This window comes from Chiloscyllium plagiosum, chromosome 22 (genome assembly GCF_004010195.1).
Source record: "Chiloscyllium plagiosum isolate BGI_BamShark_2017 chromosome 22, ASM401019v2, whole genome shotgun sequence".
Lineage (NCBI taxonomy): Eukaryota > Metazoa > Chordata > Chondrichthyes > Orectolobiformes > Hemiscylliidae > Chiloscyllium > Chiloscyllium plagiosum.
The window spans coordinates 1181019-1194548 of record NC_057731.1 but is presented as its reverse complement, the minus strand read 5'-3'; the positions used below and the strand labels follow the sequence as shown (position 1 = coordinate 1194548).

Here is a 13530-nt window from a genome sequence, read left to right as displayed (position 1 = left end):
ACCCCTCCCCGAGCCCCACACCCCTCTCCGAGCCCCACACCCCTCCCCGAGCCCCACACCCATTTATCTCTCTACTCTCTTGGCTCACAAGCCTCATTTCTGATGAGAGGCTTTTGCCCGTAACGTAGACTCTCCCGCTCCTTGGGTGCTGCCTGATCTGTGCTTTTCCAGCATTGCACTCTCAATGAATTAAAAATGGTGACAGGCTACTATTTAAAACGTAGGTTGGTATTTTACATTTCCATTGCATCCCTTCAGTATTGGCCTAATGAGCTTGAAAATGAGCAATTCTGAGCTTCAGTAACTGGCATAATACACCTTCTGCTTTGATATCATTGCAAAGTTATTTACAAATTCTGCATCATTAACATAGAAAATTGGTGGGCCACATTTGAACCTGCGTTCTTTCAGAAGATTGTGCAACTTTATAAGGATGTTGTAGTATTTCTTCTGAGATTAACCAAGGTTGGAATGGCTAACTCTGAACGAAGGACATGGAATAACTTTCTGAAAACCGCCCTGGAAGTATTGGCAATTCTCCATAGGGTAAGTTCATGGCAAAATGCTTACACAAATTCTTCACATTTAATGTTTTGACATTTGATTGAGCATGCTTAGGAATAATTGTCTAAATTTACATTAAAATCAATTTTCTTTGAAATTCTGCTTTGCCACACTTTACTTATTAATGTAGGTAAATGAGAAATCGGGACAGATCATTCAGTATGATAAATTCTATATCCATGAAGTGCAAGATCTGATAGACATCAGGAATGATTATGTAAACTGGATTCAACACCAAGTATACGGGGTTGTAAGTAAAAGTTTCTAATGACAGTATTTAATTAACTCTGAATAAATCCACTTAACTGAGTTTCACTTTTCTTACAACGTTGTTAGTTTTCATTCATGTATTTTCTGAAGGGATAATTCTGTAGTACTGCACCCCCAGTAAGAAGCCATCTTCAAAGGATCGTGATGGAGCTGATTCTTACCAGAAATTGGCAAAGTGTCATTTTTGGTAATTTTCATGGAGGTTTTTCTCCTCCAGTCCTAACGAGTTTTCTCTGAATATCTTCTCAAACTCACCTTATTAATTTTCTCCCACCTGGTACAGGCATAATTACTGGCCAGGACTTCCCACAATTCCTGGTGCCAACCCCATTTTTAATGGTCAGTCTTACCCCATTCAAGTGTTCGCATTCTGAGGCTGACCTAGACATTTAATTTGCCCAGGACAGAACAAATAGTGGGTAATTGGCATCTGGTTTTGCCAACTGGATCTGGAGGTCCTTTTGGATGGGACCTGTGTGCGGTCACTGCCCATGGAGCATACCTTGAGATAGTACTTTTGAAGAGTCAGTGGAGCAGAGTTACTGCTCTGACATTCATGTGAGGACTAGTTGCTATATAGTTTTTATGCAATGGCTACAAAAATAGGAAGCTGTGCATCAATGGGCTGCAAAGGTGTCAGAATGGGGATGTTGAATGCATGCTAATACCTGCAAGTAGGCCTCTTGCCACTCATAAGCGAGAATCTTATCTTGCCGTTGGGCACTTAGTTGGACAATGGGATTGTTTGCTCTGAACAGTAGAAATTTCCTCACTGCCAATCTCCCGCTGTTCTCCCAAATGTCTCACCAATGTCTACAACATTCACAATCTGGGAACATTCCAACTAGACTATCAGATCAGCTGCTCACTTTTAATTTTGAGACCTGTTGTTTAAAAACCTAATTGGAAGTATAAAAATGAACAAAATCCACAGAATTCAGTGATGTAATGAAACACTGCATAATTGCAAGCTGATTAATTTGAAAATTTCTTGGTTAATGAAGAATTTCAAGGTTTGGTTCAATGATAACAAATACTGTTCCTTGCCAACAATATTGAATCCAATGAATAATTAAAAATACAACTCCAAAGGGAAAATATTATAACACTAGTCAATAAGATCATCCATAAATATTAGAAAACCTGAAAAATAATTTTCAGGAACATCAGCCTGCCCTTCTGTCTATGTCCTGAGGCTTGATTTAGCAAATTGATCAAGTCTTTTATCCAGGGCCCTTTGAACAAACTGTGCCCTGTCTCAAGTGATCTAGGTTTTCCTGTCAAGTAACATGGATAATGAAATTCCCATAAAATTTATAATAATTAAGTTTGATACTTTAACACAGTATTGAGAAAGTGCTTTTAAATGAGAATTTTGTTCTGTCATGTGACATTTAAGCCACATAGCGCACTCAATGAGTTCTCCCTGTTCAATATGGATATTTGATTAGTGTGAATGCAGTCAATCATCCTCACATTCCTTTTGTGGAATATGTGCAATATGACTGTGGTGTCATACAATCCAAAAATGACTACACTTCAAAAAAAACTTGCTTTGATGTAAAACACTTTGATACATTCTGAAAAGTGATATAAATGCAAGTTACTTTCTTTACATTATTTTGCAATATAAGTCTATACAGCCAAACATTAATTCTTCTTTCTCATCTTAGCAAAATTTGCTGTTTCAACATTGAAGTACGTGACACAACTAGATTTTTTTCTACCTGTTATCCCCATTTTGTGTTGTGTATTTGTTTGAAGCACTTGATCTGGAATCCAGCTTTTGGACTGCTTTCCAAATTGTGCTTGATTAATATTTAAGAGTGGAAACGTCTTAATACCATGTGATGAATACTTGATTTTTAAAAAATTCTCTTTAGATGCCAGATATGCCAATTACAATTTGTACTTATCCATTTGTATTTGATGCTCAAGCAAAAACAACACTCTTACAGACTGATGCCATCTTACAAATGCAGGTGAGAGCACTTTCTATTTATCTAGTACAGTCCATTAAAAGCTGCATAACCTTTCTTAATAGTTCAGAACTTGGAAAAATGTGCTGCCTTTAAAACTTTTAAACAAATAGAAAGCTAAAAATTTTTTTAAAAAATGCTGTAAATTCTCAGGTCAGAGAAGAGCAGTTGACTTATCTGACTTGCTGACTTTCATTAGAGCTAACGAATGTCCAATTTAATGTAATATTGTTCGGTTTATGTTCGTCTTATGTTCGTCTTGTGTACATGGCTTGTTTTAAATAAAATGACGACAAAATTTAAATAAACTTTTAACAAAAATCCAAAGAACTCTGGATGCTGGAAATCAGAAACAAAATCTGTTCTGAAGAAGGGTCGCTGAACCCAAAATGTTAACTCTGCCTTCTCTCCATAGATGTTGCCAGATCTGCTGAGTTTTTCCAGCAACTTCTGATTCTGTTAAATAAACTTGTATTTAACAAAACGTGCTGCAAACATAAAATATCAGGGTACTGTTTCATCAGTACCGTGTTAAGAAATTAGCAGCCTTTATAGAAAATTAATAGCATCTAGGCAATATCTATATCTAGATTTAAGATGCTTGACTTTTGGAATCCTTCCCAGATAGTTGATCTTTTTTTCATAACTATTCAATAACTGAATCTCATGTTAGCGAGTTAAATGCATTGGAAAGCAATTCTGTCTCAAAGAACAGTGACCTCCGATTAAGTCCAATTGTGAATTGATCACAGGAAATTAGTTCTATCTATGTCACTAAACATGCTTTATTTGAAGCATTTTTGCTAGTTGCAAATCCAAAGTATTGAATTTAGAACTTTCAATGCGTACACACATTACCAGTATTGTTCACAAAATGTAATCAGTGTTTGTTCCAGTCAGAGAATTAACCCACACTGCAGCAATAAATCTGTACATAGACTGGCTTTGTTAGTTTTTGTTGTGTGCAGGCACAGAAGTGTTTTGTAACAGATGCAAATATTGAAGCATTTTTAAACCAGTGAATTTCTTTGTGCTAGAGAAAATGAAAATCAATGTGGCTAAACTCATTTGTCTTGGCTGAGCTTACTGATGGATATCTGTTCCATATTTTGTCATATGGATAACTAATTTCATCTGTCTTGCACTCAAGTAGGATTTCAGTTCCATGATAAAACAATCCATTTTTTCATGATTTGGAGATGCCGGTGTTGGACTTGGGTGTACAAAGTTAAAGATTGCACAACACCAGGTTATAGTCTATAACAGGTTTAATTGGAAGCACACTAGCTTTTGGAGCGCTGCTCCTTTATCAGGTGGTAGTCCACCTGATGAAGGAGTGATGCTCCAAAAGCTAGTGTGCTTCCAATTAAATCCATTGGACTATAACCTGGTGTTGTGTGATTTTTAACTCAATTTTTTCAGTTATACATCATACATTAATTGAAAGGGTAGACTCAGATAGTTGAGGTGCATGGACTCTGCCACCTTTTATGCAGCAAGAACCATGATGTTTAGTTTTATATTTGACTGTTTCAGCATAAGACTTCAAGCAAACATTAGTTAACTTGTCTAACAGAGCTGTTGAGTTGCATTGCTCCGAGATGGGATGAAAACCTACCAGAAGTTCCAGAGTCAACATGCTATTTAATGGGAGAATCTGGCCATCTCTGCTTCATATTTAACAACACTACCGTTGTTGAATGCCTCGACCTCAACACTTCTGAGGCTATCACTGAGGAGAAACATAACTGAGCCTACACATACTATGAGAGAACATCAGATGCTGGGGTTTCTATGTTGAATAAGTAATCTTCTAATTCTCCTATCAATGATGCTTGTCCACTTGTCTAGGTGATACCACAGCACTCTAGCAATGACACCATCAGCTCTCAAGCCACCACATTATACATTAACTCCCTTGATCAGTGAGACACAATTGCAGCTGTGTGTACTATTTACAAGATGCACAGCAGAAACTCATTAAGGCTCCTCCTTGCAATCCATGACCCCTGTCTCAAGTATGAGGGTAGCAGACAGATGGAAATATCACTATCTGCAATTTCCCTTCCAAGTCACGTGCCATCCTGTCAGCAGCAAGATGCAATTCGACAGTTACAACTTTATCGGACAATGGTTAGGCCACAGTTCAAATACTATGTGCAATTCTGGGTGCCACACTATCAGGACATGATCGCACTGGAGAAGGTGCAGAGGAGATTCATCAGTGTGTTGCTTCGGATGAATAGTCTCAGTTATGAGGTGAGACTGGATAGGCTGAGTTTATTTTCCTTGGAACAGAGGAGGCTGGTGTGGGGACGATGGTTTGGGGCGGGGGGGATCTGATTCAGGAAAACAAAATTGAGAGGCATAAACAGAGTACATCGTGAGAATATCTTCCCTGTGGCAGATATTTCTACAATTAGAGGGCATAAGGATAAGATGAGGTATAAGTGGTTTACAGGAGATGTGAGAAAATAAAAGTTCACTGAGAGAATGGTAGATGTATGGAATGTTCTACCTGAGAGGGTGATGGAGGCAAGGACTCTCGCAACACTTAATAGGCATCTACGTGAGAATTGAAAATGTCAGAGCTTAGGCTATGGACCAAGTGTAGCTTAAATGGAGTTTGGTGTTTGTTGGTTGGCATGGACATGATGGGCCTCAGGGCCTGTTTCTTTGAATGCTGCATAAATCTATAATGCTATGGATCAAAATTGAGAGTCCCATTTGTGGATTTATTTTTGTCATTCAGACTGCAGCAATTCAAGAATGACCTTGATCTGTGCCACAAAGACCATGTCACTCATTTGACAACACCTCAGAGACAACAGGAGATGGACAGTAAATTCTGGTTTTGCCTGTGACATACTCACCTCATGAATAAGTTTTTTTTTAAAGTGCTGAGATACTGTATGTAGCTTTACTACTTTTTCTTTTAAGTGGTTGTGGTCATCACTGGCAAAGCCAGCACTTATTACCCATCCTGAGTTGCCTTTGAGAAATGTTCTTGAATGCAACTGAGTGATTTGATCTTCCATTTTAGAGGTTTATTAAGACATTGATTTCACTGGACACACATGATTGCTTAGACATAGAATGAGAGGGGTAATCTAGAGGCCAAGACACACATTCTTTTCATGGTAAAGCAGCCTAGGTGAGGTTATCTTTGGAATTTAGCTCAACCATATATAAATAGGTAAACTCTTCAAGTAGTTTAAGTTTAGTTTGTAGGTTTTTAGAAATCAGTTGATTAATTGAATTCTAAATGTGTAATGTTCACTGTTTACAGTGGCAAAGAGGAACTGTGAAATTGGTTCTTGTTTGCTGCCATGAAGGAAATTTTTACATTTCTTACGGCTTTAAGTTAATTTACATTCCAAAAAATACACTTTTTTTTGTAGTTTTATTGTTTGATTTTCATGGTAAATATTTCACTTTCAGCTTATGATGCTTTTGTTTTAAAACTATAATCAACATTAAATTAACTAACTTTTTCATACTTTCCAGTTGGCAGTTGACCAGGCACATAGACAAAATTTTTCATCCTTTTTCATGCCTGTGGTGGATACAGTTAACCCTTGCCTCGTGCTGATTGTACGAAGGGAACACATTGTTGAAGACACTGTGGAAGTATTGAGGAAAAGCAAAAATGTAGATTTCAAGAAGCCATTGAAGGTAGTTTTGTGTGTGAATAGTAAACTAAATGGGTCTTGTAACCAGTTTTCCAATTTTAGTTTCAGTTTTAAACTTTGTTTAATGCTTCCCAATATTCCATATTCAAATTATTTTGTCTTCAAGAAGATAAACTCCAATGGAAATATCAGTATCATTCTTTAACTCATTAAGGAAGAGTCAGATGAGAAGAGTTCTCTCTCTTTGTCGCATAGTTATCAACCCTATTCAAATACAAGGACCATATTCAAATACAAATCACAGTTGGGCGTTTAACTTAATTTGGAACCACAGCACTATGGCTATAGCTGTTGCACCATTTACTCCTATTCAGTGAAATTGAAGTGTAGCACATCCCTCTTTATCCACATTGCAAAGAGCTCCAATAAATTAATTAAACTACATTATCCGTTCACAAAATCATGCTGACTTGCCTGATAGCTTTTGAGTTTTTCCAAAGTGTGCAGCTATAATCCCTTTTCTGATCGTTTCTAACACATTCCCCCCGACAGAAAATGTTGGTGAACTGCATTCTTGAAGGCAAATGAGTGATTTGCTCTTCCAATTTAGAGACCCATAATTTCCTCTCTCTGCCTCATTCCCTTCTTGAATAGAGGAGATTTATTTGCTATTTTCCAGTCGGATGGGACCTTTCCTGAATCTAGTAAACTTGGGAGAATTAACACCAAGGCCATAACTGCCTCATTAGCAGCCTTTTTTTTAAAATCCAAGAATAGAGGCTACCTCATTCTTGTCTGCTGACGGCTCCAACAGTTGCTTAGTGCCACTTCCCTTCTGGTCCTCGCCCCTTTTTATTTCCTCATTTACAACTGTTACTGGAATGTGTTTTGTATCCTTTACGGTGAAAACAGAAGTAAAATATTTGTTTGTTTCATTTGCAATTTCTTTACTATCTACTATTAACACACTTTTCTCACTTTCTAGAGGCCCAACACCCACTTCACTATCTCTTTTTATAATTCCCTGTAAAACTCTACCTTGTTTTTACATTCCTGGTACAGTCTCCTTTCATGAGCCTAGTATACCAATTCACTTCAGATAACTCAGCTTTCATGCCCCTCCAATAAGTTTCCCTTATTTAGGTTTAAAATATTATCCTTAGGCAATATCTTCTCCCTTTCAAACTAAATGTATAGATCAATCATATTAACGTGGCTGTTTCTTAGAGGTGCCTTTACTGTGAGGTCATTAATTAAACCTGTCACATTACACAATACCAAGTCTAGAAAACTGCTGCCTCACAGCGCCAGAGACCCGGGTTCAATTCCAGTCTCAGGCGACTGACTGTGTGGAGTTTGCACGTTCTCCCCGTGTCTGCGTGGGTTTCTTCCGGGTGCTCCGGTTTCCTCCCACAGTCCAAAGATGTGCAGGTCAGGTGAATTGGCCATGCTAAATTGCCCGTAGTGTTAGGTAAGGGGTAAATGTAGGGGTATGGGTGGGTTGCGCTTCGGCGGGTCGGTGTGGACTTGTTGGGCCGAAGGGCCTGTTTCCACACTGTAATCTAATCTAATCTAATAGTGCGGTCTGATGGTTTCTGAAAGCAGCACGTTCTGAAACTATCAAAAACATTCTAGGCTACTCCTGTTAATCTGATTTTTTTTTTCCAATTTGTATATAAATTAATTTCATCTGTGATTACTGCATCCCTTTATCACCAGTACCCAGTAATTTCTTCTTGAGTATAATGTGGTTACTGTTAAGGGCCTTGGAGAAAATGCCCACTCATGACTTCCTTCCCCAGTTCTTCATTTCCATCCATGCCAGTTCTATATCCTGATCTCCTTTGTTTTTCTCTCTGACCTTTACGTTGTGCATTATATTTTTCTCTCTTACCTTGTCCCTACTTTATGATATACTACATCTTTGCAATATTTTATCCTTTGCTTCCACTATTTAGTTTAAACCCTCTCTACTTCCCTGGTTAGGCAGTTTACAAGTAGACTGATCTCCCCATGGTTCAAATGTCCCAATAGTACAGCCCTCACTTTCCCTAGTGCTGGTGCCAATGACCCAAGAACTGGAATGCACTTCTCTGACACCTATCTTTTGAGGCAAGTATTCTTCTGTATAATTTTACCTGTGTTGACTTGCATGTAGCTCAACTAATAAATCGGAGATTATGGTCCTTCTAGCCCTTTCCCTCCATCAATTCAGCCCAACTCATAATTACTTAATTTGCTTTCTATCTACCCAAGCATAGTCAGCCAGACATAGTCTGACCTTAACCTACTATTCTCCTAACCTCTGTAAATCTTAATCCTCTCTCGCTCCTATAGTTTCCCTGAGTAACCAGGAACCACATTCACTTTATTTTTAACTCAGTCACCTGCCATTGACACCTCTCTCAGTGAATTGAGTTAAGGAAGTGACATCACACTCGGTAGATATCTTTTTAAAAGTACACATCCACTTAGTTGGAATTTGTCAAAGAAACCGATGGCACTTACCTTTATATAGTGTCTCTGAAAGAAAATGATTTAAAAACTTTATAAACTGGAGACAGAACAATGAAAAGGTAATTGGCATTGAGCCGATGAGAAAGGTTAAACAAAAGTTGTTAAAGATGGTTTTGAGTTTCATTTTGGATTGTTTGGAATTTAAGGATTACCAGGCAATGGTCACTTCCAACAAGAGTTAACACAATTCTGCCCTTGCCCAAACATTGAAAGGCATTAGAATCACCAAATTCCCTGTTAACAGTATCCATTTTGACCACCATAGATCAGAACTGAGCTAGACCAGCCTCTTGAATGCTTTGGCTGCTCGAGATAATCAGAATGTTTAAGACCTGTTTGGTTAACAGCTCACTTTCTGACTGTAGCACCATCTACAAGGCACAAGCTCGGGGTGTAATGGGACACTTTCTATTTGTCTGAAAGGTTGCAACGTCAATCGTCAAGCAATTTAACATCCAGAACACAACATCTCGGCTTATCCCAAGCAATCCACTACCTTAGTTATGCATTCCTTTCCCATTAGCTTACCATGACTACAGTTATACAAGATTTCTTCCACTAAATGTTCCAATTCAAGAATAACAAGTACATGGAAATGCCATCAATTCTGAAACACACTCAGTTTTGGTTTGAGCATGTTTTGGCATTACTTCATTGTTACTGAATCAATATCCCGATACTTCATAACTAGTGCCTTGGGAGTAACAAAATGACCTAACCTTATCGCAGCAGTTTAATCAGACAGTGTGCTAGCTACTATCACAACCTTGTAGTGATAGACCCTGTATTGCCTAAACTTCCCTTATGCCTCACTGTTTATAGTTCCTAACAATGTACTAACAAGCAACATCCTTCTCTGTCACTGGCTTTAACCTCCTGCTCTCTTCTCTCCCACTCACTCCCCATCTCAGTAATATCATGTAAAATGAATACCATCCCAATGCTGCTAAAACCCAGAAACATCTTGCACTGAATATGGTCCTGAATGTTATGCGAAATCTAATGCAGTTAGACTTCCTCCTCATGCACTGCTATATGGTACTTCTTGCATGCCATTTAGTGTGTGCTTAGCCTTAAAATAGTAAAAAATGAAATACACGTGTGAAAAGCACTCATTAGTAGAAAAAGCATTGCATTGATGGAAAGAAATATTATGCATTTCATACAATGAACATATTTTTCTATTTAGATAAGATTGCCAAATTGTTTTCTATCGATCTCTAAAGTATTTGCAGAGATTGAAGTTTTAAAATTCTGCATCTCTTTTCACATTTAGGTAATTTTTGTTGGAGAAGAAGCTGTGGATGCTGGAGGTGTTCGGAAAGAGTTTTTCCTCTTGATTATGAGAGATTTATTAGATCCTAAGTATGGCATGTTTCGATATTACGAGGAATCTAGACTCATTTGGTTTTCATTTCAGGTATGGAAGTTGAAATCAATTATGGTTTAATATCTTTATATCTCTTACTCTAAAACTCATTCTTTGCACTTAAACATAATTGAGTAAAGAATCTCAAAGGCATCTCTTCTAATTTCCAGGAAACTCCATTATGTTAAATTAATTAACTAAGAATGCAATCAATTTGACAGTATGTAAACTGAAAATTTAACAGATACCAGTAAATGAATGGACTAAAATGATCCTTTTAGCATTTTAATTAAAACTGTCGGCAGCCATTCTCCTGAGTTAGAATTGAACTTTCAAAAATGAAACAAACATTAAAGTAGTTTAAATGTGATTTGACTCTCACATTTCTGCTCATGTCACCATCCAGAATTTTCCTAATTTCAAAATAAAGTCTGTACAGTTCTACAAGTGAAATTTTATGAGCACGTCTTGCTTCATTGATTGTCAAAAATCGAAAGTTGTTCCCTGTGTTTCTTCCACGGTTTCAGGGTTTTTACTCCATCCAATAGTCTATTTTGTGTATTGTGTCATTGTTAGGAAGTATATTAGGAAATACTGTAATTTACTGTATCCAATTTACTGTATCAATTTTACTTTCCATTTACTTTTTACTTATTTTATCTAGCTTTAAAATCACTTATTGCTTCCACTCAAGGCTAAAAAGCCCAAGTTGCTCCAGTCTGTATTTCCCTTACTTCTGAATTGGATACAGTACATTCTGATGGGAGCAGTGAAATTTTGAGGATGATTTCCTCTAATTTGTATTCTGGTGTTTTGACAATATTCTTCAACATTCATAGGGAGATGAGAGCCTAATGGTGGTATTGTTGGACTATTAATCCAGAAAGTCAGTTTATGTTCTGTGATGGATACGGATCCCACCACAGCAGATCGTGAAATTTGAATGCAATGAAACAAATCTGTAATTAAGATTGTGTTGATGGTCATGAAATCATTGTCAGTGTCAGAAAAACGTACCCAGCTCACTAATGTCCTTCAGAAATATGCTTTACTCACTGGTCTAGCCAACATGTGACTCCAAGCACGCGATATGTAGTTGACTCTCAACTGCACTTGAAAATGGCCTTGGAAGCCACTCGGTTGTATCCATTACTACAAAGTCTTAAAGAAATGAAACTGGATGGACAGCTTGGCATCGACGTAGGCACCAGAAAAGACAATGGCAGAAACAGCCCTGTTGACTCTACAAAGTCATCCTTACATCGGGGGGCTAGTTCTGAAATTGGGAGAGCTGCCTCACGGGCGAGTCAAGTAATACCTTGGCATAGTCCTACTTGAGGAATGTTCCAAACACCACTGTCACCAACTCTGGATGTGTCATGTCCCACCAAAATAACAGACCCAACAAGGTAGTGGTACAATGGGATACGTTCGGGAGGGAGTTTCCCTGGGAGTCTTCAATATTGGCTCTGGACATCCCGAAGTCTCATGACTTCGAACATGAGCAAGGAAACTTCCTGTTGATCGCTATATATCGTCTTCCCTTGGCCAATGAATCAGTACACCTCCATGTTGAGCTACACTTGCAGGAAGCACTGAGGATGCAGGGGCACAAAATGTACTCTGGTTTGGGGATTTCAGTGTCTACACAGAGTGGCTCAGCAGCAGCAGCACTACTGTTGGTCAGGCCTAAAGGACATAGTTGTTAGACTGGGTCTGCGACAGGTGGTGAGGGAGCCAACAAGAAGCAAAAACATACTTGACATCATCCTTAACAATCTGCCAGCTGCAGATGCATCTGTTCATAACAGTTTTGGTAAGAGTGGCCACCAGTCAGTCCCGCCTTCACATTGAGAATATCCCCATCGTTTTCTTTGTCAGTATCAGTGTCAAATAGGGTAGATTTCAAACAGATCGAGCAGCATTGACTGACATAGATATCACTGGCTGGCCAGCACTTGTAGCCTTTGAAAAAGTGTTTTTTTAATTCTTTCACAGGGTTTGGGCATTGCTGGTTGGGCCTCATTGCCCAGAGGTCAGTTGCTGTGGGTCTTGAGTCACGTGTAGGTCGTACCAAGTAAGGACTACAGATTTCCTTCCCTAAAGGCCATCAGTGAGCCAGACAATTGACAATGATTTAATGGTCACCATAAACTTTTAATTCCAGATTTTTATTGAAATCAAATTTCACCATCTGCCAAGGTGGGATTCGAACCTAGGTAATAAGCTGCCTTCTTAATGCATTGCAGTCCACATGTTGTGGGTTGGTCCACAATGCTGAGGGAGAGGGTTCCAGGATTTTAACTGAGCGACAGTGAAGGAACGGCAATGTATTTCCAAGTGAGGATAGAGTGGTGGTGTTCCCATGTATCTGTTGCACTTGTACTTTCAGATGGAAATGGTTGTGGGTTTGGAGAGTGCTATCTAAGGATCTTTGGTGAGGTTCTGCAGTGCATCTTGCAGATAGGACACACTGCTGCTGCTGAGCATCAGCGGTGGAGGGAGTGCATGCTTGTGGATGTGGGATCAGTTAAGCGGGCAGCTTTGTCCTGGTTGACATCAAGTTTTTTGAGCGTTGGTGGAGCTGCAGTCATCCAAGGAAGTGGGCAGTATTTTATCTCACTCCAGACTTGTGCCTTGGAGATGGTGGAAAAGCTGTGTGGAGTCAGGAGGTGGGTTAATTGCCACAGTATTCCTAGCCTCTGACTTCCTTTTGTAGCCACTTTGTTTATGTGATTAGTCCAATTGAGTTTCTGGTCAATGGTAACCCTAAGGTGTTGATAGTGGGGTGGGTTCAGTCATGGTAACACCATTGAATGTTTAGGGATGGTGATTATGTTGTCTCTTATTGGAGTTGGTCATTGCATATCGTGTGTGGTATAAATGTTATTTGCCACTTGTCAACCCAAACCTCGATATTGTCCAGATCTTGTTGCATTTGAACATGGACTGCTTCAGTATTTGAGGAGTCACTAATGCTGTTGAACTTCGTGCGATCGTTGGCAAACATTCCCACTTCTGACCTGTGATGGAGAGAAGGTCATTGATTTAGCAGCTGAGATGGTCCGGTCTAGGATACTACCCTGAGGAACTCCTGCAGAGATGTCCTGGAGCTGAAGTAACTGACCTTCAACAACCTCAACCGTTTTCTTATGTACCAAGTATGACTCCAACCAGTGGAGAGTTTGTCCCTGATACC

The 13530-nt window shown here is 38.8% G+C and overlaps 1 protein-coding gene across 4 annotated transcripts in view; it reads left to right on the top strand.

Moving 5' to 3' along the window:
- Positions 1-13530, top strand: part of herc4 (HECT and RLD domain containing E3 ubiquitin protein ligase 4) — a 102308-nt gene that overhangs the window by 57906 nt on the left and 30872 nt on the right. For all 4 annotated transcript variants that reach the window (XR_006314881.1, XM_043712274.1, XM_043712276.1 and 1 more), the window contains 5 exons: positions 374-546; positions 695-814; positions 2718-2816; positions 6321-6488; positions 10239-10382. Coding sequence is in view for 3 of the 4 variants with exons in the window: in XM_043712274.1 (XP_043568209.1) it covers positions 374-546; positions 695-814; positions 2718-2816; positions 6321-6488; positions 10239-10382 (704 nt within the window). In the remaining variant the exon portion in view is untranslated. The remainder of the gene's footprint in view (positions 1-373; positions 547-694; positions 815-2717; positions 2817-6320; positions 6489-10238; positions 10383-13530) is intronic.